Source organism: Anabrus simplex, chromosome 6 (genome assembly GCF_040414725.1).
Source record: "Anabrus simplex isolate iqAnaSimp1 chromosome 6, ASM4041472v1, whole genome shotgun sequence".
Classification (NCBI taxonomy): domain Eukaryota; kingdom Metazoa; phylum Arthropoda; class Insecta; order Orthoptera; family Tettigoniidae; genus Anabrus; species Anabrus simplex.
This window is the reverse complement of record NC_090270.1, coordinates 255,895,787-255,920,807: the sequence shown is the minus strand read 5'-3', so window position 1 is coordinate 255,920,807 and position 25,021 is coordinate 255,895,787. Positions and strand designations below refer to the sequence as shown.

The window sequence follows — 25,021 nt, the reverse complement described above, 5'->3', positions numbered from 1 at the left end:
TTTCCGGCTGAATATCAAAGTGGTTTTCTTTCCTCCTACCTGCACCAGTTACCTGCAGCATTTGGAACTCGGCATTATTCAATCTGAGAAGGTGAAGTACAGGAAAACTCTGGTTCAAAGAGCTATTTCTTTCCTTGGAAGAAATAGAAATGAGGAAATGAAATTCAATATACTCCAAGGCCTGCATATGTTTGTAACAGCATGGCAACTAGTCACAACGGACACTATTCAAAACTGTTTTGGCCATGCAGGTTTTGTTGCCATTTCAAAAGATTTTAATGAAGAGGATACTACTGATGACACTGGGGAAGGGGTGTGTGTGTGTGGGGGGGGGGAAATCAAAGGACTTGAGTGCCACAACATTCAAAGAACGTTACTTGTGATGATGATATCCTAACGCCAGCAGCATAGATGGATGTTGGAAGGTACTGAAGAGGAAGAATAAGAGCATCCAGCAGAACCAACTTATGGGGCAGCAGTGGAGGGACTAGATATTGTCCGCCAGTACGTCTCGTCAACCGTTGATGAAGACCTCGTCAACAGTGTGACGTTACTACGGAACTTAATTATATTTGGAACTATTTGGAAATTTGTGTTATTGGTGTCCTTACACCTTAATTTTTCATTTCCTTAAGTTACGAGGTAATGCAGCTGGTGTGCATTTGAACATCATCTGTTGGCGTGACTGTTAACTAAACTATCATCTAGTTCGTTGCGCATCAAGTGGCCACTATACATAATTGCAACAATGCAGCAAATAATTGGATACAAATAAAAGATGAGCGACTTTTGTAGTTGTGAAGAATATGGCTTCCAAGTCAGGCGGATTTTTCCATTCATCACAAAAGATGAGGAAGTACAGAGGTTTGGAGTATGATCCTGGCTAAGGATTATACTTAAGACATTAACATCGGTGCGAGGCATCGAGATGTTTCATTTCACCTTTATTTAATCTTGGGCAATTCTTTGTAGAGGCCCTTGTAGTAGTTTGAATTTTTACCATGTAACCTTGTCTTAATTAAGTAAATATTGATTCCGGATTCAATGACCAAATATTATTATCGGTCAATTTTAAATCAAAATTTTATGTATATCCATTTCTAATGTTCGTTATATCGGCATGAAAACTATACTTGTAATTTTGGCTACACACATCATAACTAACCCCCTGGGAATGTTTCATAAGCGTTATGACCAAATTTTTCTTCTGTTAACATTATTCCTCAGTAAAATTTTGAAGGTTTATGATTCCAATTTTTGCTTTAAGTTGCTTCAAATTCTTACAAAGTGAGAATGTAGTCTACAGTACACTTCTCCAAACAAGTTCGAGAGAGAGAGTTTTTGATAGTTTACACGCCACTGAGGTTGGAAAGCCCCTCTATGCAGCACCTATGTAAGATTAAATACAGAACTATGAATATACTAAGTAAATTAATGTAATATTAGCCTAATAGTATATCTTCGGATTAATTTCTACAGTATTTATGTGATATTTACACTGAGGTAAACGAAACCTAAAATTATTAGCTGTTTAAATGATAGTTAACCGTACGTAGTATGATGCCTTGTGTATTGTTCACGTTTGTTGCCTCCTCTTCTTCTCTTCTTCCTCATATGTTTCTGCTTATCCACGTCATTCAAAGAGCCTCTTCCAATCTTCTCCTTTTCCCCACATTCTATCATTCATCACTGTCTGCCACCGTAGTCCTCTCCGATTTACATCATCCTCCACCTATCCCTCCATCTTATTCATGGTCTTCCAATTGGTCTTTGTCAGAGGAGCTCTTCTTGGTAATCTTTCTTGTCCCATTCTTTTGACGTGGCCAAACCATTTCGGCTTATTTCTCTCCATAATTTCTTTTAACGGGTTGATCTGTAGCATGTCTCATATGGTTTCATTTCTTATCTTGACCATCCTTGTTTTACCCAGTTGTTTTTTATGCCCTTGTAGTAGTTTGAATTTTTATCATGTAACCTTATCTTAATTAAATATTAATTCCGGAACCTTAAATTCAATGACCAAATATTATTATTGGTCAATTCTAAATCAAAATTTTATGTATATCCATTTCTAATGTCAGTTATATTGGCATGTTGCCTGATACTGTCACTTATTTTTATGATGAACTGGTTTTCCTTTCGCTTGTTTTTAAAAAAAAGATGTTATTGGTTATGAATGATCATTAGCCTACGACTATGGACGTATGATCTTGAACCTTGTCAACTTCGTGGTTGTATCCTGAGTCGTGAATGAATTCATTCTTGTTCATCTATTAATTATTTGTCATCTCAGTAGATAATTTTTAAGAATAGTTGAGATTTTATTTCTCCAGATCTTGTTCGACTAATCAAGCAGTTATAATTATGGGGTTCCAGAATTTAAAAAATGTGGAAATTATTGCTTAATTGTTTTGATTTCACATGCCAGTAAATTTATGCTTCATATCCTGCATAAGAGACTCCGGGCATTCCTAGATCAAATTCCTGAAGTCCAGACTGGATTCATTAAAGGAAAAGGCACTCAAGAACAAAGCTTAAGCCTAAGACAAATCACAGAAAAGGCTAGAGAATTCAGTGTTTCAGTATACCTGTACTTTACTGACTACCAAAAGGCCTTTGATACCGTCAAATGGAACCATCTTTGGAAAATTTTAGATGATATAGGTTTGCCACTCCATTTGATTGATCTTCTCAAGTCTTTGTATAAGGAAAATACAGCCACTGTGAAGATTCAAAACAAACAGTCACAACAGTTTCTTACGAGGGATGGAGTCCATCAGGGATATATCCTGTCACCGTTACTTTTCAATCTCTATGGTGAATATGCATTAGATGACTGGGACAAAGGATTTTCCATTGGGGGATGCAAGATCAACAACTTGAGATTTGCTGATGACACACCTTGATAGCATCATCTGAAGAGGAGTTGTCAGAGCTGATCAAGAGAGTGGAGGAAGCAAGCCTAGAAATTGGATTACGCCTAAATCGACAGAAAACCAAAGTCATGACTGTTGATTGTAAGAACAACAACAGTCCACATATTAAACAGATTGGAGGTTGTGAAGTTGTACATCAGTATGTATATCTAGGCTCCTTATTATCCAATTCTGGTGGTTCCAAAGATGAAATAAAGAGAAGAATTGAAATGGCACAAAGGTAGCAATGATCCGTCAGCGGAAGATCTTGAAAGATAATATCATCATCAATAATACAAAAAAGAAGCCGTTGAATCTCTAGTCTTCTCAGTCTTCTTGTATGGCGCAGAGACATGGACCATCCTCAAACGTCATCGTGAATGGATAAAAAGCTTTGAAATGTGGTGCTGGGGGAAAATGTTGAGAATTTCTTGGACAGCTCATCACACGAACACATCAATCCTGAACCAACTCCAGATAAAAGTTTGTCTATCGTGTAAGGTCTCCCAGCGGATCGTACGCTACTTTGGACATATAATGCACCGAGATGATAGTCTCCAAAAGTTGACTGTTGAGGGCAAAGTTCAGGGAACCAGACAAGGACGAGTACCAACACGATGGACTGACATGGTGAACGGCACCCTACAGAGTTCTCTCAGACCAACCACATTGAAAGCTTTCGATAGGGAAGAATGGCGGAGTATGGTTCATCGGCTACATGGCTGAATATTATGATAGTCACGACGCCTCAGTGCAAAACAAAGAAGAAGAAGAAATCCATTTAACAGTTAAAACTATTTTCCTTTCAAGAAATCTTAACTAATTAACTATTTATTTTCAGAAATTAAGTGTGTTTAAGTAAATTGAGGTACCTCATTCTAATTTTCTTACTCTAATTTTACCAGCCTAATTATCTCATCTTAATTTATCAATGTTACTTGTTATTTCATAGTATATTTATTAAATTTTCTTTGTTTTAAATCGTGTTTCTCATTTCGTGAAGTATTGGTAAGACAGCTAATGTATCCACAAAGACACACACAAAATGCTGTCGATTGTGTATGCTATTTTATTTACAAGTTATTTACACATTCTTACACACACGCACTAATGAGCCGCCTCCTTGATAAAAATCTGACAGCATGTCAAACAACTACCAACGTAACAGCACTCAGCTAACACGACTTCCACATAAGTCTCATTATAACAACTCAACTCTCAAGACTGCCTCTTTATATAAATGTTGCCTGGTCAGGCTTCTAGAAGAATATGACACAAAATGCTTTCTCGTAAATTCAAAAGTCCCCAATAGCCTAGTTTACAATGTAAGAAACTTTCTACACAAATCTAGTCGCACATTGCGTTGTTCTGGACTTATTACAGTGTGTTGCACAATATTGCAGTGAATTATACATCATACTGTATATAAAGGTAATAATAAATTATATACTAATATACGTGTTCTTACATTAAATAAACTCATATTAATATATATACAGGAGATGTTTCAAGACATAACCTCACAAATAATAGGATCATGATTATACCAAATAAAGTTCGTACACAACTACGTAAATAATAATACTAATCAATGTAAACACTTCATAGCCATACCTCACAAGTCATGATAATGATGATGATGATGATGATAGTTATATTAGTCTATTACACTTGTGTCAGAGCTGAAGTGTAATTTTAAAAATTAGGTCCTGGCCTTTTGATTTTACCCGCAAAATGAGAGGTTTAATCTACTTCTACATGTGATTATTGTCAATGGTAATTCATGTGACAGTAATTATGGCAGCAGAAGGTTGCAAGAGGAAGCAAACTACTGGACTGGACTATTTCAGCAAGTGAAGGTTAATATGCTTATTCTCATGGTTCTTATGGTCTATTTTTCACAAATCTCTTTAAAATCATGTTATGCCTCTGTTCCTTCAAGTTAAAATTGCAAGTCAGTAATACCTATCTCTCTTTTTCTTTCTGCAGGTTGTGCTCCCAATGGTCCACAATGGAATTTGTTACGTCTGCTGTTTGTAAATATTTTCTGTTATTCTGGTGTTAATTTGACTTTTTAGTATTTTTAACAGGTTCATTTATTATTTCTTGACATTACATTAGTTAAAGACATAAATGTATTATTATTTCTTGTGTTATATAGCCTATTTTCTTTGAACCCCCTTTTAAGGAAAACCCCTTTTTAAGGAAAAAATATCAAACCCCCCTCATTCGTTAAAAAGGGGTTCTACTGTACTTAGGTTTGTGTCAGAAAAGGCACACGGCTTTAAAAAAGGACCACAGGTCACACCCATGATCCCACCAGGATATGGGAAAAATGGCAGAGAAAGAGGTTGTAGAAGTTTTTCACATAAAATACCCTGGTTGTTACTTTACTCATGCCAGATACATGCATTTTCTTACCTCCAAGTGTAGGTAACACCTCCATATATGCCTGGTATAAGATGGGCAAAGCTCCATTAATGATGTGCATGTCAGGAAGAGGAGGGATGAAGTCATTGCCTACAAGAAAGCCCATTAATACCTGGAAGAAGAAAGAAAACACATCATACCTGATACTACAATAAATTCATGGGAAGCCATTATATTGCATTAATCAAGAAGTTCACAGAAATTTCCAATAAATATTTGCAACAGTTTATATGTATAAGGCAGGAGAAACACATTCAACCCACCGGCCTCCTTGATTTACTGCCCAATACAGTAAACTCCCAGTTTCATATGGGTTAGTGAAGAGAACATGTACAAATCATTGCAAAACATGGATAGTCAAATTCAATTAAAAAATTAATGGCGACATGGTAGGATATCACAGCAATTATAATAAGAAGTATTTCTTATCCACCTATTCAATGCAAATCACGTTTACTGGTGTTTACATTTTCATACACATTTTCACAGTGTTTTGAATGGACATTGTGATTATTTTAAATGTTCATGTTATCACATTTTTTAAGTGTTTTATTTAAAGTTATTTTTTAGATGTGATGTAATTAGATTTTTAGACTACTGTAATTTTAATTTTGACTATTGTCTTTTTAATATGTTTACAACTGTTCACGAACATCATTTTAAGATTAAAATTAATGGCTGAAGATGCTCTTTATAAGAGCGAATCATGTCCCTTAGAAGAATTAATTGTATGAAAATGTAAACACCAATAAAGGTGATTTGTATTGAATAGGTGGATAAGAAATACTTATTATAACTGCTGTGATTAACATCATTCAATACAGAACAAACATGAGGATAATGACCTGTAATGGTAGGGTATTTCAAAACATAGTGAGAAGAATTGAAGGGGCCGGGGCAAAAAGAGTGCCAAGCAACATTTTCTTAATTTTAAAGGAGAGCAGTTAGAAAGTTTGTTCAAATCATGAAATTGTACTATTCATGGGAATGATGTATTAAGAGGCGGCCGGAGCTGGAGCAGCCGGCCACCAGCTCAGTAGTTGTTGTAACATGGGTCAAAAGTTTGTAAGAGTTTTTATAAGGAAAAGGAACGAGTTAAAATTATTTTGTTTTCATAGCGCACGGTAGTCTGTGATACACTTTTCATTAGTGTAAAAGCATTTCAAAAAGAAATGCAAATATAGTTATAAAATGGTAGTTAAAATAACGAATCTCCATTATAAAATTGAGCTCTGAACTGCGGTTTTCCTAAACTTTGTTTTAGGTCAAGATGGTGTTCAAATTAGAAGCAAACTATACTGTAGGGAAGTTAATATCTTACTCTAAGGGGCTACTTTAACATACTTTAAAATTATTTATTCTTTATATATTTAATCGTGATTTTAATAAAGTTCTGCTTATTGACTTACGAGTGTCGGCCAAATTCTAGTGCTGGTAGTTCAGCCAGTTTCCGTCAGATGCCGCAGCGTCACAAAGTCTTGTCCTTGAAGAGGGATGATGACAGATTAGCTCTTACCCATGCAGGGCTGTGGTGAGTGAGATCTTCAGCTATCAGTCGCTTCCTCACCCTTGCTTCATAACAAGCGGCAGTGGACATGCTGACAATACTTTGTTACTCGCTAGTTGTGGTATGACCTTTCAGTAGCATGTTATATATTGTCGTGTTTTATTATACCGTGGTACTATGATTAGTTGAATTCTTAATCCACTATCGGCAGCCCTGAAGATGGTTTTCCGGGCTTTCCCATTTTCACACCAGGCAAATGCTGGGGCTGTACCTTAATTAAGGCCGCGGCCGCTTCAAACTCCTAGACCAGGGGTGGCGAACCTTTTCCAACTAGTGTGCCATTTTAAGTCTGGTTTATTACTATAATCTGTTGACTGTGCCACTTGTTATTTTTCATTAGGGGATGTCTACAACCCCCCCACCCACACCCCGGGACTTCCTTTATACATTCCCAATTATGTTTCATAATATGTCATTTATTTATTCATTTACAGATTCATTTATTTATTCATTTACAGTTTCATTTATTTATTCATTTACAGATTCATCTATTTATTCATTTACAGATTCATTTATTTATTTACTATACATATATCTGGTGAAAACATGTTTGCGATGTCCGTATACAAAACCACCAGAAAACGACACTATCTCACTTGACTTTCGGACCTATCAGTGTAGCAGTGTTGCCATATTGCACGTCCGAATGGAACTAGTATTTAGATTTTCGATATTTATTTCTTACACGTGAAACTTTATATGTATTGTCTGCAGTGCAAGACGTATATACACTGACTGACAGAGCAAATGCAACACCAAGAAGGAGTGGTCAGAACTTTATGCCAATTGCAGGGTAGACTGACGTCACTGAGGTATGCTCATGATGTGAAATGCGCCGCTGTGCTGCGCACGTAGCGAACGATAAATGGGACACGGCGTTGGCGAATGGCCCACTTCGTACCGTGATTTCTCAGCCGACAGTCATTGTAGAACGTGTTGTCGTGTGCCACAGGACACGTGTATAGCTAAGAATGCCAGGCCGCGGTCAACGGAGGCATTTCCAGCAGACAGACGACTTTACGAGGGGTATGGTGATCGGGCTGAGAAGGGCAGGTTGGTCGCTTTGTCAAATCGCAGCCGATACGCATAGGGATGTGTCCACGGTGCAGCGCCTGTGGCGAGGATGGTTGGCGCAGGGACATGTGGGACGTGCGAGGGGTCCAGGCGCAGCCCGAGTGACGTCAGCACGCGAGGATCAGCGCATCCACCGCCAAGCGGTGGCAGCCCTGCACGCCACGTCAACCGCTATTCTTCAGCATGTGCAAGACACCCTGGCTGTTCCAATATCGACCAGAACAATTTCCCGTCGATTGGTTGAAGGAGGCCTGCACTCCCGGCGTCCCCTCAGAAGACTACCATTGACTCCACAGCATAGACGTGCACGCCTGGCATGGTGCCGGGCTAGAGCGACTTGGATGAGGGAATGGCGGAACGTCGTGTTCTCCGATGAGTCACGCTTCTGTTCTGTCAGTGATAGTCACCGCAGACGAGTGTGGCGTCGGCGTGGAGAAAGGTCAAATCCGGCAGTAACTGTGGAGCGCCCTACCGCTAGACAACGCGGCATCATGGTTTGGGGCGCTATTGCGTATGATTCCACGTCACCTCTAGTGCGTATTCAAGGCACGTTAAATGCCCACCGGTACGTGCAGCATGTGCAGCATGTGCTGCGGCCGGTGGCACTCCCGTACCTTCAGGGGCTGCCCAATGCTCTGTTTCAGCAGGATAATGCCCGCCCACACACTGCTCGCATCTCCCAACAGGCTCTACGAGGTGTACAGATGCTTCCGTGGCCAGCGTACTCTCCGGATCTCTCACCAATCGAACACGTGTGGGATCTCATTGGACGCCGTTTGCAAACTCTGCCCCAGCCTCGTACGGACGACCAACTGTGGCAAATGGTTCACAGAGAATGGAGAACCATCCCTCAGGACACCATCCGCACTCTTATTGACTCTGTACCTCGACGTGTTTCTGCGTGCATCGCCGCTCGCGGCGGTCCTACATCCTACTGAGTCGATGCCATGCGCATTGTGTAACCTGCATATCGGTTTGAAATAAACATCAATTATTCGTCCGTGCCGTCTCCGTTTTTTCCCCAACTTTCATCCCTTTCGAACCACTCCTTCTTGGTGTTGCATTTGCTCTGTCAGTCAGTGTATAAAATATTATTATGTTCATGTGGTGTGCCACCAAAATCGTGTTACGCGTGGCATACGTTCGCCATCCCTGTCTAGGCCTTTCCTATCCCATCGTCACCATAAGACCTATCTATGTCGGTGCGACGTAAAACCACCATTCGCCTCACATGACCCCACCACCGAAGCCGGTTTATGCGTACAGCTTCATCCATCGAGTTCATTCCTAAATTAGCCTTTATCTCCTCATTGAGTATCCTCCTGCCATTGTTCCCACCTGTTTGTACCAGCAATCATTCTTGCTACTTTCATGTCTGTTACTTCTAACTTGTGAATAAGATATCCTGAGTCCACCCAGCTTTCACTCCCGTAAAGCAAAGTTGGTCTGAAAACATACCGATTTAAAGATAGTTTCGTCTGGAAGCTGACTTCCTTCTTACAGAATACTGTTGATCGCAACTGTGAGCTCACTGCATTAGCTTTACGACACCTTGATTCAATCTCACTTACTATATTACCATCCTGGGAGAACACACAACCTAAATACTTGAAATTATCGACCTGTTCTAGCTTTGTATCATCAATCTGACATTCAATTCTGTTGAGTTTCGTAACTACTGACATCAATTTAGTCTTCGAGAGGCTAATTTTCATACCATACTCATTGCACCTATTTTCAAGTTCCAAGATATTACACTGCAGGCTTTCGGCACAATCTGCCATTAAGACCAAGTCGTCAGCATAGGCCAGACTGCTTACTACATTTCTACCAAACTGAATCCCTCCCTGCCATTTTATACCTTTCAGCAGATGATCCATGTAAACTACGAACAGCAAAGGTGAAAGATTACAGCCTTGTCTAACCCCTGTAAGTACCCTGAACCAAGAACTCATTCTACCATCAATTCTCACTGAAGCCCAATTGTCAACATAAATGCCTTTGATTGATTTTAATAATCTACCTTTACTTCCATAGTCCCCCAGTATGGCGAACATCTTTTCCCTCGGTACCCTGTCATATGCTTTCTCTAGATCTACAAAACATAAACACAACTGCTTATTCCTCTCGTAGCATTTTTCAATTACCTGGCGCATACTGAAAATCTGATCCTGACAGCCTCTCTGTGGTCTGAAACCACACTGGTTTTCATCCAACTTCCTCTCAATGACTGATCGCACCCTCCCTACCAAGATGCCAGTGAATACTTTGCCTGGTATACTAATCAATGAGATACCTCGATAGTTGTTGCAATCCTTCCTGTTCCCTTGCTCATAGATAGGTGCAATTACTACTTTTGCCCAATCTGAAGGTACCTTACCAACACTCCACGCTATTTTACTACTCTATGAAACCATTTCATCCCTGCCTTCCCACTGTACTTCACCATTTCAGGTCTAATTTCATTTATTCCTGCTGCCTTATGACAATGGAGTTTATTTACCATCCTTTCCACTTCCTCAAGCATAATTTCACCAACATCATTTTCCTCCTCCCCATGAGCTTGGCTGTTCACAACACCACCAGGATGATTTCCTTTTACATTGAGAAGATGTTCAAAATATTCCCTCCACCTCTCCAGTGCTTCCCTGAGATCTATTGTGAGTTCACCTGAATTACTCAAAACACTGTTAATTTCCTTTTCCCCTCCCTTCCTACGATTCTTTATTACTGTCCAGAAAGGTTTCCCTGCTGCTTGACCTAGCCTTTCCAGGTTGTTACCAAAATCTTGAAGAACTCTTGCGGGACAACTTTCCGGCACCTCTGTGTCTCCGAAAACACATTATTTGATCGAATCCAAATTTTAACACAATATGCAATGGGATGTTTTATACATTGTTATATATTTAAAAACTGTTTGTTTTGAAGAAAAAAAACTTATAAATTTGTAAGGCTTTTTTTTACTCAGGGTTGTTGGAAAATTCCATTCTTGGTCGCGTTACAATTTTTATCGTATGTACAAAGTATCACTTTGTGACTAAAAATGCGTCAATTAATTCACTTCTTTTATATCAGTTTGTATTTTCATTGGATAGAATTATATTATGTATCAATGACTGTCCGGTACAGGGAAAGACGTGAGGCGGGGACGGGGTTGATGCACTACTTCATTTCAACATCGGAAAAAGTGTCCGGCATGCTGGCCTTTGGTCACAGAGGTCCCTGGTTCGATTCCCGGCAGGGTCAGAAATTTTAACCATAATTGGTTAATTTCTCTGGCATGCTGGATGGATGTATGTGTCGTCTCCATCATCATTTCATCCTCAGTACGACGCGCAGGTCGCCTACGGGAGTCAACTCAAAAGTCCTGCATCTGGCGAGCCAAACTTGTCTTCGGACACTCTCGGCACTAAAAGCCATACACCATTTCATTTGTTTTTGAGATAAAACTGGTGATGGACAGGTGGGATATAGTCCAGGAGTTTCAACACGTCTTGTAGTTTGTTTTCCTTTACTTTTTGCACAGTAGTGTACTTTTGTTTCAAGCTCAATGTTGTGGTGTTACCTCTTTTTCACATGTTACAGTCTTCAAAATCCATATTCACTCTTGTTTTTAGTTTGATAAACCATGGGTTACTTGCTTCAAATCTGAAACGAATTATGTCTGTGAATTTAAATCTCATGCCACATACACATATTTTTTACTGGTGTATAGGAGTCCAACTTTTAGTGGCGTCAGGTCATAAAAGTCGTCTGTTACACTGAACTACTTCTTTCTCCCACATTCTTGAATGATACATTTCCAGTCGGCAGGGTCGTACACATGCGGTTGATTTCGTTCTCATTAAATCGTTTAGTATGAATTAAATAAGACCAGGGTGCCATTATATTCCAGTTTTTATTCTGGCCCCCGCAGTCATCAGAAAAAATCACAAGCTTTTTAGCATCAACGCCATTTGTTCTCAGATACTTCAGAATTGCACTACCTATTTCATCACTGCCTCTTCCTGCAATATTCTCATCCCACGAAAACATGTACCCTAAGTCTTTACCACAGTCATGAATCCCCACATTGTATGTCCACAATTTCCGTAGATAAAATGCTAGTGAACAGGTGATTTTAGGTGTTGGTAAGGTCTACTGTAAATCGACAGATATTACATGAACTGAAGAATTTTCTTTTGCTAACTCACAGTATTCTGCCATCTTTGTTCTCAGTGTATCTGCAGACCGCAGATGGAATTCTTTCTCAGTTTTGGAAGATTTTTTCTCTTCTTCGGTACCATGATCTATTTTCACTTGTAGGGAGTCGCACGTCTTACAGGTATTTGAGGGAGGGAATTTGAAGCCAATATTGTACTCTCACTGAAAATTTGTCTGTATTTATCCTCTGACACAGCTGGGGCGTTTTTTTCAGCAGCAAATTTCAAGTATAAGTCATGCATTTGTTTAATGTTCATATTACTTCCTAAGTACATTCTACTGGGGTTTTGCATTCAACTGTAATATGATTGATACTTCGGAAACCTCTTAATGTGCTGGTGAACTAGTGCTACAGCTTCATCTGAAGCATGATTAGGCCTGTTATGTTTTCCTCTTTTATCTGCTGGAGGTGTGCTTGCCTTAGACTTTATTCTTTTTATTATATTGTTTAATCTTCCTCGGTGGTTTTGCAGACCATGAATACTTATTAATGACTTCTTGCAGATTCGCCGGGTTATACCATCGGTTTTCACTCGATAAACAAAAGTATTTTGTTTGTAGCTTGGCTCTCCTTCAGGTGCCCTGTATCTCCGTTTTACAGGAATAGCGTCAATGCATCCAAATAAATAAGTATTTTGCTTATTAAAATCAGCGAGATCCCAAAACCCATTAAATACTGACAATATCTGTTGTTCTTTAAGTTCAGAACATCTCAGGGGACAGCGACACAGCTCTCCAACTTTTACACCTGGAACAACTTTTCCGGTCTTACATGCTACATATTCTCTTCCTTCGTTTCGCCCCTTCTTATTCATCTCAGAGGTGCCAACCTTTGAAGTGGGTTATCAGTAATCCCATTTTTAACTCGTGCAACCCCCCGCACAAAACGTTTATGAGTTAAATACAAAGCACCCAGTTTGCCCTTTCCTACAGCAATCTATTCTAAAGTATATCATATTACACAATGAAATTTGCTCATTACCTGTTAGTTCTGCGATAAAAAATTCTTTGTAGCTTGTTTCGCACCCAGCAGCTGCTTTTCGGTGTAGATTTTCTTGAAACATACTTCCCCCTGAGATGACATTTTCGTCTTCAGAACCACAAGCGATTCCAGTGTAGATGTACTTAACGTAGGCCTGAATTCTATCTGAATTTTCCTAACAACACTGAAAACTCTTTCTGTGGGAGAGTTACTATGAGGTATACTTAGTACTGCAAATACAACATTACTTAAGGTTTTATACTTAATTTGTCCACTTTCATTTTTAAGCTCTGCAATGTTGCCCCAATTCACATCAAAGTAAGGTCCATGTACAATGTATTCCAGGAAAGTATCACACTGGTAAACTGCAAATTCCTCTTCAAGTTTGTCATGTTCACTTTCCTTGACCAAAGTTGGGAATCTTCGAACAAAATATTCAAGAGATGAATAGGAAACCTTCATTCTGAGAGAGATGTCTACAACTTCGGCATGATGAAGAAATTCATCATCAAGGGGAAATTTCCTGGTAATGTAACTGCAAGCTGCCATATAAAACTCTTGACAGAATTATAAAACATCTCTTCATCACAGTAGTGTTGGCTACTGAATGTATGATTCGAAGCAGTGTATCGATTCATTCAAGTGTCCGAGTGAATCGATTCACAGGAACGGCGAGCTCACGGCACATGATTCAGCTTACTCCCAGCGGACAGTGCTGAGTGGCGCACTCACTGGACGTTGACGGAGAGCCGAGCTTCCGCTGCAGCGAGACAGTGAATCAGTGAATCATGGCACATCGAAAGAATCGCGAACGAGCGCGGCTCAGTGAGACACATGATACACACGGCTCCTTATCGGCTCACTGGACACGCGGAGAGCCGAGCTTCCGCTGCAGCGACACATACAGTGAGCCATGGCACATCGAAAGAATCGTGAACGAGTGCGGCTCAGTGAGACACAAGATACACACGGCTCCTTATCGGCTCACTGCAGCGAGGCATACAGTGAGCCATGCTACACTGAAAGAATCGTATGCTATAATGGACTCTCGAGCTCAGCTCATTTGAAAATAATACCCATTTACATTCACTGTCTTCTTCTTACAGGGAGGTTTAAATAATAGATGGATTTATTTGCAGTGTTAAAAAGGTAGTCGCAACATAATTCTGAAGTAGCTAGTAAATAGGTAGGCTATTAGGTTATACTATTTATTAGTTTAATGAATCTTAGTATTATAACTTAGTTGACATTTGACAATTAAACTCGACTCTAGCCTGCCCTATGACTATGAGTCATGCTCATGACCACTCAAAAGTACCTGTTTTATATTGGGAAGAACGGCTCAGTATTCTCTCAGTTCATATGTCACATCGTTGCACAAGACTTCAATCATATGTGGACAGACGCAATAACAGTATGTTGAATCAGAAAACCAGCGGGCTACTGTACATCTCGGGTAGCCTATACAAAATATGACTATTTAAAAAAATCCTCAGCTGATAGAAAAATACTTTTTTTTTTTAAAATGACTGAGCGAGTTGTCGTGCGGTTAATATAGCGTGGCTATGCGCTTGCATTCGGGGGATGGTGGGTTCGAATCCCACCGTCGGCAGCCGTTAAGATGGTTTTTCCGTAGTTTCCCCATTTTCACACCAGGAAATGCTGGGACTGTACCTTAATTCAGGTCATGGCTGCTACCTTCCTAATCCTAACCTTTCCCACCCTGCGTCGCCGGAAACCTTCGATGTATTAGAGTGACTAGCATTTTTTTTCTAAGAAAGTAGTTCATAGTACGAAGACCAGATGGCAGCTGCGAGCACTGAATGCTGTTGCTGCTGTCTTACCAGCACATACTACACAGATGAGTAGGAGCGGTGACCAGTGAGCCGTGAATCGGATCACTGTATCGATTCAGTAACGTGAACGGAATCAAATGAATCGATTCAGTAAAATGAATCGAATGTCCCATCACTACATCACAGTCATTATCTTTCAAGTATGCCCTAGCTTTTGCTCCAATTACCAAGTCCTCATTGGCTTTCTGGTATTTCCTCCTCTTGAATTCAACACGCAAAAGGGTGGTAGATTCTGGCTGAAGAGAACATGGCTGAACAAATCTGACCAATAGGTCGGTTAAAAGACCAGTAAGTTTCCTCCTAAGAAGATGTATTGCTGGAGCATCTTGTTGCAGAAATATATTCACAGAGTTAAAAACAGGAAGTGAACTCTCAAGAAAGTAGCAAAACAGTTTTGCGTGGTTCTTGTATGAAAGATTTCACATTTTCAAACTGCTTGGTGGTCTCATTTTTATGGTGGGTCTCACTACAAAACATGAGTGTCAAAGCTTCCCACTCCTCAAGAACTCTATCAATAGACTGAAGAAGCGAGACAAATATGTTTAGTTGCCACTTACAAACATTGAAACGAGGAGGGTTGACCAGTAATGTTCTAAGGGATTGAACATTTTTTACTTCTTTCCTTTTTTCGCAGAAATTAATTTTTATCGTGACAATGTTGCTTTTCTGTAATAAATTCCCCTTCGACCGTAATGCCATAATCGCAAAGTGAAATCCATAATAATTACAGACAATCCACAATAATTGGAACCTCTGTCATCTGTATCTTCTTAATACGTCTCTTTCTCTTCCTAGAATTCGGACCTTTCCCAGGTGAATGTAACGGTGACCTTGATGATCCAGGATATCCTAAACAGTGCAATACAACACGACTTAGTACGAAAAATACCCATGTTGTAACCTCTGTCATGTAACTAATTACGATTACTTTAACAAGAGTGCTGCAAAATTATGCACTAGTTTTTCTGTTAATGTTTATAAACCTCTGGTCACAAGTGGCAGTGTAACCTTTCTTGAGAAAAATGATGACTGACAGCAACAGATTTAAAATTGGAGCAATATAGTGCCAAGCCACACAATGCATATTTGCGAATGTTGGTCAACAAAGGCCTTAAACTAACCAGAGTAAACTTTGAACTGAAAAAGCCACTTGCTATAGATCCAAGAGTGTGTTATAACGGTTCCTAAAACATAACCTAATGACTTAATAAGTTACATAACCCCAGCAACAATGGCGGAAACTTTTGTTATGGTCAAAATAATGCCAAGCAACACTTACCTCGCTTCCACTTTCAGAGGAAATTTCACATGCTATGTGAGGAAGATAGTCAGGGTCTACATCAGTATCACTGGGATATTCTTCAGAATCGCTTGATAACACAAGCTTCCTCCTACAATCCATGGTAATCCAGGTCTCCTGGTTGCTTGACACTGTTTTGCTCCGAGTATTTCTAAGAACTGTTGGGGGCAACAAGATGAAAGTTACATGCAGTGCCACCTGAATGTATTTCTATGCAAGTTTTGCAGTATTTACTGATAGCTTATCATAATCATCAACAGATGGCACTGACAGCTCAGTTTTGCCAAAAATGTTGCTTGGCAATCTTTGGCGCAGACCCCTTCAATTAACATCCTATATCAACCATTTCTAAAGACGAGAGGAGAATATTAAAAGGTATGAAAAACACGAGAACAAATATGAAAATCTTTTTCACTGGAAAATACTTTGCAATGTAATCAGGAAGATAATGAAAATGACCATCGGAATGAAGAAGAAGAAGAATCATGAAACGGTAAAACAAAAGACTCCCTTGACCTTGAATGCTCCACAGCATACATACATGCAATGTGAGCAATTTAACAAAATGACTAGCTAGTGTTCCTTTATTAACGTAATATAAAAGAAAATTCTGTTGGAATTTGGACAAATTCACATACCTAAAATAAACAGTACACTTGCATTGCACGTTAAAAACAAAAGCATTATTGTCACAATATGATGTTTGGCAATCTGTTTCATCTCTCAGGTTCTTGCCATCTGGTTTGTAGTAGTTACAGCGAGTGGGAAGCAAGAACCCAGATATTATTCTGTTAGCCCGTTTCCATATTTATCTTCCATAAACTTCATGCCTGAAAATGTGGATTCACAGATGTAAGAAGAGCAATACAACATTTTCAGAGCTACATTGTTCAATGCGGGTATTATTTGTCCCTGGGCACAACAGACCAAAAACTATCTTAATTTTCTTGTCCAATGGCACTCTTCAAACACAAGTTGTAGACTTAATTACTTTTGAGTTCATCTGTAGTCCCTCTTCATTAAAATGACTTTCAATAGTGAGACAATTCTTGAGGTGTAAGAGACATTATTATATTAATACGAAATGAACTGAGTCAGTGACTTAGCTGCAATTGTTCATCATGGGTTGACTTCCTGAGCTGATATTAACAACTCAACGGTTATTACTTGGAGTACCCAAAAGTCTGGTTACTAAAATTTCTGCACAAGTTATCCAAAATACCCTGGCAAATGATGCATTGCCGATCGCTCTTCTACAGTACATCACCTAGCAGATGGCCTAGTGTTGAAAAAATACGTCAAAGAAACCGAGTACTCTATGCCCGATATATGGGTGCCTCCTCCCCCCCCCCCCCCCCGTTTTTAATATGCATACCAGTATCCTATTTTACATAGTAAGTCTGATTTAGTTGTGTTCCATAACTGCACCTGATGACTTATGTACCATATTGTGCAGACTTAGTAGATATGGACTGTTTTTATTTCCAAGTTGAGGCAATTAAGTGTTGTATAGTAAACCGAGATAAAATGTTGCTGGTACGTCAATAAAAGGGCACAAAGTAAGTAGATACAATTTACGTTAAACATCATAAAATAGAGATAAAAAATAATCATCACTCACCCAATCATCAATTATCTTTTCCAGATCAAATGGGAAGGGCAGTTTCGACTTCACAGCACTGAACTCAAGCTCCAAGTATTCTCTCATTAATGACAAGTGAAGCAGGAAAAAGGTTGTCTCCTCAGGGGCCGAGGCTCTCTGTTGCTTCCGTTTACGCCCAAACTTGACCTGTAATATGGAAAAAAGATAGTCAAAATACCACTGAAAATAATCATACAAGTCACTTATTTAATATAATGAAATGCTAGCATACAAAGTTGTAAATGTCATCAGAATTAATCATTTTATGACATTTCTGATCAGAATAACACATGAAAAATATCAGGGGCATAATATTTTTTGTTCTCTGCAAGTTGTATCAACTTCAAGAGATTACACATAATCAGAGCAGGCGATAAATATGAACTCCAAGAATAGAAAAACGCCCCAAAATATGCATAAGGATCTCCACTGCAGTAACCTCACACACACACACACACATTCTAGCAATAGTTGGTGGCAGTACATTTTTGAAACTCAGAAATAATAATATACAAGTTAAATACATTTTACAGTGAACCAGTATTTAAACTCACTTCAAAGCAATATTAATAATTATTACCAGATTGGGAATGCAGAATACATATCAGGTGCTGTGATACTGCTGATATGAATACAGCAAAACCTCGTCAAGACATTTCTGCAGGGAACAAGGAAAAAGGATGTGGTAAGTGAGAAAACTTACTACTGCATACACGAATAAAATCTATCCAACAGGGATATGGAAACACTAGATACAGTTTTTCCTGACATGACGGCATTTTTTGTTATGTATCCGCGGGTACAGTAAAAACTATATCTACTATTTCTAAAGATGAGAGAAGAATATTAAAAGGTGTGAAAAACATGAAAGAACAAATATGAAAACCTTTTCCGCTGGGGATTATAAAATAACGACAGTGCATTGAAAGGTGTGAAGTGGTGGTGGTGGTGGTGGTGGTGGTGGTGGCGGCGGCGGCGGCGGTGGTTGTTAATGTTTTAACACATTGAACACGATGCCCTGCTCGGCCTCTGCCATTTACTGCCATATACGGTGCCCGAGCGGCGGTCGGGCTTGGTTTCTTAACTAATAAATAATCGCTTGTTGGAAATACGTCCATGTCTCTTCCCGTAAACAAGGACGACAACATTACAGTACCGCATACTGCTGCTAAATGGGAGCACTGACCTTTGCTGGATAGAATACGAATGCTTGTTTTGAAGAGTAGCGAGAATGTATTCCGCACGCTTTGCTTTCCCGCTCATTGCTACAATGGCGTCACATTGTGTTGACTCGCGCAGCAATAGTACTACAGAAACCCTAATAAACTGTAATTCACGATCCGAACTGGATGACAGTGATGATGATGAAGGATCCGTCAGTTATTCAGATACATACACAATTATAACGACAATATCAAAATATAAACAGAAATCCGCTAGTGGCATATATTCTGTTCATCAGCTAGCTTGTAACTGAATTCCGACTTACAGTTTCGATATATTTTGGTATACAGTACTTACTATTTTTCAGGTAATGAAGATAATGATTATGAGGTTTGGGATTTCGCTGAGCAGTTCATCAGGCCATTTCGCCCTCTGAGGCGACAGTCTGCACCTGCTTACAAGTGGACAGAGGAAGATAGCAAACAATCTATTCCCGATTTTCAAGGACGTAGTGGTGTGAACGCTTATATAAATAGTGAGAGTTCTGTGTTCGATTGCTTTTCCGTGTTTTTCGGTGCAGACGTAATACAATCTATAAAAACTGAAACTAACAGATATGCTGCTGTGTGTATTGCAGAAATGTGGCGAGCTGGAACACTGAAGCCGAGTTCTACCTGGAATAAGTGGACCACAGTGAAATTATTTGAACTGTATTATTTTTTTGGCATAGTGCTTCATATGTGTATTGTGAAATTGCCAAAACTAAGTGATTACTGGAGTAATCATCCCGTAATTCAAACCTCTTTCTTTAGGAAGTTACTGAGCAGGGATCAATTATTTCAAATTCTAAATATGCTGCACGTAAACAATAATGACACTTTTACACCCAGAAATAAGCCTGGTCATGCATGATCCATTGCATAAAATACGCCCATTTTACGATAATTTAGTTGCAAAATGCCGAACTTCATTCTACCCAGGACGTAACTTGACAATTGATGAAGGCCTGTGTCCATTTTGAGGCAGAATTTCGTTTCACGTGTATATGAAAAACAAACCGCATAAATATGGGATCAAATTTTACATGGTTGCTGATGCCAAATCCGGTTATACAGTAAACATAAAAATGTACTCGAGAAGGGCCGGAAACGAGGACAATTCCATCACAACATTGGTTCGTGAACTTTGCGGCAATCTATTAGGGCAAGGTCATGTCATTTATATGGAGAGATTTTACACAAGCCAGGCGTTATTTTATGAGCTACCGTAGGGAAGGAAAAAACCTTTGCGCTGGGTACCATAATGAAAAATAGAAGGGGGCTTCCAAAAAATCTCATTAATTTCCCACTGAAGAAAGGAGAATTTTCATTCCGTAGAAGTGACCACTTGTTTTGTTTGAAGTGGAGGGAAACGCGTGATGTGTACATGTTCTCAACAGCACAGTGTTTCAGGCTCGACAGTCAAGGTAAAATCTGGATTTGGTACAACAGAAAAAGTGAAGCCAGGCGTTATCTTAGATTCCAATGAAAACAAACCTGGTGTGGACCACAACGACCAGCTACTAGCTTACTATCCGTTTGGTAGAAAAACTTTGAAGTGGTGGAAGAAAGTATTTTTTCATCTTTTCACCGTGGCAGTGGTCAATTCCTTCATTCTGTACAAGAAATAACAAGATTTGTCATCTGAATGACTACATGAAGGCTCTTTCAGCTGCATTTGCGGAGAAAGGAGGAGAGGAATTTCAGGAAGATGTGCCATCGCCACCATCTTTTATCAACCGTCTCGCAGCTCGCCATTTTCCAACGAAAATACCATCAACAGAACATAAGGCAAGACCTACAAGAGTGTGTAAAGTGTGCTCAGAAACATCACTAAAAAAGACTGGAAAACGATCTAGGAAAGAGATGCGATGGTATTGTGAAAGCTGCAATACGCCTCTCTGTTTACCTAAATGTTTTGAACTTTATCACACGAAGTCAAAATTTTGTTAATTGGGACTGTAAGGGAAGATTATATTGACAAATAACATTCTTTTTTTTCTCTCATATAAGCATAGTAATAATGTACTAATGTAAAAATATTAAATGTAAATATGAAAAAATTACAAACATGAACTGAAATTTAAAAAGAAAACAATTTTTAAAACGTCATAAATATTTTGGCCCCCTTTCATAGATAGATAGATAGATAGATAGATAGATATGATTTATTTTAACTGGCTAAGTTAGGGACACGTGTCCCTGTCTTACACTTAACCAGTGAAATACATAATTAACATAAAAATATATGACATACTGAATAAAAGAAAAAAAAACCAGACTGAAACAAATTACTACGGTACTATGCTATCCTGCTGTACATACAAATAACTATTATAATACACAATATAAGTTAACATTTTGCTTCCTACGAAGAAATTAACATACAACAAAGAACGAATTACAATTTCAATAATAATAATAATAATAATAATAATAATAATAATAATAATAATAATAATAATAATAATAATAATAATATGGATAAACCTAGTAATATTTACAATTAATTTGTCCAATTCCAGAAATATAACACATTGACGAATGTTACAGTTTTCATGTGTTTACTGTGGGTGAAAAACATTGCAAAATGGGGATAGGGATAAGGATAACTATGCAGGAAACAACAGCTGAGCACTTTCTAGTGCAAAAATTAAAAAATTAAATGAGATCAATGCTCAGAGAGATAATTATAGTTTCAAATACAACAAGAATAATTAATTTATCTCAAGAAGTGTTGAAATTATAAAGACTCAAAGTATGGCTAAAATGCTCAGTATACAGCAGTGAACAGGTTACAAATATGCCAGTGTTCAATGTGTTAAGAGGAATACAACTAGGCAACCATCAAACACCAGACAACAAATATGAAAACATTTGCACGGGGCCCAAGAAAATATGGAGTATTATTGCAGATCACACTCTTTCTAAAACAAATGGTAGTAGAAACCTTCTATTTTGGACCAGTGGGTTATTAAACAATTTCTGGTCACTAGACAATGAATTGGAGGTTACACTGAACCATGTGAGACTGTGACTTTGGCCGCCATTTTGAATGCAACAAACTTTGATTCGACCAACTCGAATTATTGAGTCAAAACTCAAAGGTGTGAGTTTCAACATAAGCGCCACTTCTGTGCGCTTAAAGATGTGGGTGCCAGTTCACTTTCTGATAGATTTTAATTTTGTCTTCATTAGTAAAGAATTTCACGACATCATACGGTTATATTCCTAATCTAAATGTAGGCTATCAGGTGACAAATCTTCGCTACCCTTCATTGTACTACTCAACACAAAATAAATTTCTAATTTCTGAATGGAATTCAAGATAAAAACACAAACAGGCTCATTGCATTATTCAGCAATCTTGCTGCTAACCGGCAAGCAATAATAAACATTCCTGACGCTAAGGCTTGCTCCCCGAAGGTGCAACTTATCCTGTGAAGTTCAGGAATTCAAGGCCTCTTTCCATTAACACGCAACTGTGGCGAAGGCTCTTTCTTACCTGAGTTGGAAATCATTGTTCCTTTCACAAGGGATGACAAATAACATTTTCAGGGTTAGGAAAAACATGATCGTACTAAGCAGTAATGGCGAAAATTTGTGACGCGACAAGCAAGGTATTTTTTAATATAGATTTAACCCTTTCACTCCGGCGTAGCGAGTACGGTGGCATGACCCTCTGGACGCAAGTGGCTCACCGAGCCCGCTGTACGGGATACTTCTCTCGCTCGTCTCTCAGGTCCGCATATGGCTCACGACTGGAGGAGAGAACCAGAAGAGGTTAAATGTATTTTAAATGCAGAATTAGCTGCTTCGAAATTATGTTTCTTCAGATTCAGGTTCTTCTTTTTCCAATTTAGTATTCTGTTCGGTGGTTCAGGTACCTGGTCTTCGTCTTCATTATCTTCATCTTCAGTTGAATCATCGTAGTAGGCTGACATTTTAGACGGCAAAGCGGTAACTGAAGTAGAAAACATGCCAGAAGTAGGTGTGAATGAGGTCATTCCATCACCAGAATCAGATGACAAATCACTATCATCGTCATCCTCTTCAAAGTCGCTACCCAATGTGAGGACAAGAGGTTCCTCCTCAGTCATCAGGCCTTTCGCAATTTAAAAGCGATTGAAAGCTAAATCAAGAAGCACAAGCACGTTAGCACGGAGGAACAACTAGGCACGAAGTGAGTAGCACACCGGATACACAGCTTTTGTATTCGAACTGGTTACTCCTGTCATAGCCGTAACTATAGACTCCCAGGTCAGCCATAAGAGACCTCCAAGGCTGAACTTTCCCAGTAGTCTATCGTAGCAAAACGGAAAACAGCCGAAAGACACGCGACTTCTACAGCATTCGACCAGCTATAAGGCACAGCTCCAGCACGACTGCTACAGCAGTCCACCAGGTGCACAGCACAGCTTCCTCCTGGCTGCTAGAGCAGTCGACCGGAGTGAAAGGGTAAATATGATGAGAATCGGGACTTCGTGCTAAGCGGGAAAATGTGTTAATGAGGAATACACTAACGAGGTTCCACTGTATTATAATCTATTTATTACACTATAGTAATCCATTAACATGCAGCAACTTAAGCAGAACATCCAGTGTCAAAATCTGCCATCATGCAAATTACACTATAGTAATCCATTAACATGCAGCAACTTAAGCAGAACATCCAGTGTCGAAATCTGCCGTATCACTTGACCATCAGCCGTGTATGTTGAACTACCATCAGTCACTGACTGCCACACCCAAAATGTTATATTCATCACTTCCATCACTACTTTCCAAACCAACATCACAATCCTTTTGAGTTTTCGTTCCATGAATACAACATGCACCCCTATATTTTCCACGTAAGCACACACTTTCATCCCGTTTCACTTATAAAGATCTGGCTCAGTTCATTCAATGTTGAGAGTTAACATGGTTAACATGGCTTATATTGCTTGCAGCAGCTTTTGTTCCACTAAATTCCATATCCAATTAACAATATTCAGATCGCAATGACAATAAGACAATCATAGAACAGAAAACGTGTTTCTTTTAAAATGCTATCCACTGTGTATACAGGCTGAGGTCTGTTTTCTTTGAGATTACTAACTTAAAGATATAATTGGAAGATTTAAAAAATGATATAGAGGAAGAATATATAAAAACTACATTTTAAACAGTCATCAGCAGAGCTGGTTTTCTTAAATACTATTTATTCACAAGACATTATTACAGAAGTACCATGGTAGCACACAAAAGCATAGACCACAGTATCTCGATTCCCAATTGCACCCCAGTAGTTGCTCACAAGGGACCATCAATCAATGTTAAGAAAACTTGAAACCAATTTATACACCATCCGAAAGAGAACACTAAAAGATGTCAGTGTCCAATCAGAGTGAAGTTATTTTAAATTGCTGACGTGATGTAAGGAGAAGCGGGCAAGCGAGAGAGGGAGAAAGACAACACTTGAGTGCAGTGAGGCATCGTGAGTTGTTTATGGATCGTTCCGAAGTAAGCTTCTACAAATAAAAACGAACCCTTTTATTTAATGTAGTGAATGCATTATATAATCACTTTAAAGAAAATAAATTCCAGCTCTCTGTTTTAACCAAAGAAGATGAGACAATATTCCCGTATTTAGTAGATATATTAGAGCAGGGCCACTCCTCGATTTGGAGCAATAGCGCTGTCTCTCTCTTTCCCCACGCCTGTCTCGCTCACACCCCCTGTCACCTCTTCCTCACTTGCTCCGTAGCGCTCCAAATCCAAGCTGAGTTGAGCCGAGCTTAGCCGAGTAGCCCAGAGATGAAGCGTTTATCCAAGCCGAGACGAGTGGGACCGCTGCACTGTGCACAG

At 39.1% G+C, this 25,021-nt stretch overlaps 1 protein-coding gene across 1 annotated transcript in view; it reads right to left on the bottom strand.

Moving 5' to 3' along the window:
• pcm (pacman) overlaps positions 1–25,021 on the bottom strand; it is a 668,873-nt gene that overhangs the window by 545,571 nt on the left and 98,281 nt on the right. Inside the window, exons 6-7 of the mRNA XM_067150369.2 lie at positions 17,949–18,116; positions 5,337–5,457 (exon numbers count right to left, since the gene is read on the bottom strand). Of these exons, the coding sequence (XP_067006470.2) occupies positions 5,337–5,457; positions 17,949–18,116 (289 nt within the window). The remainder of the gene's footprint in view (positions 1–5,336; positions 5,458–17,948; positions 18,117–25,021) is intronic.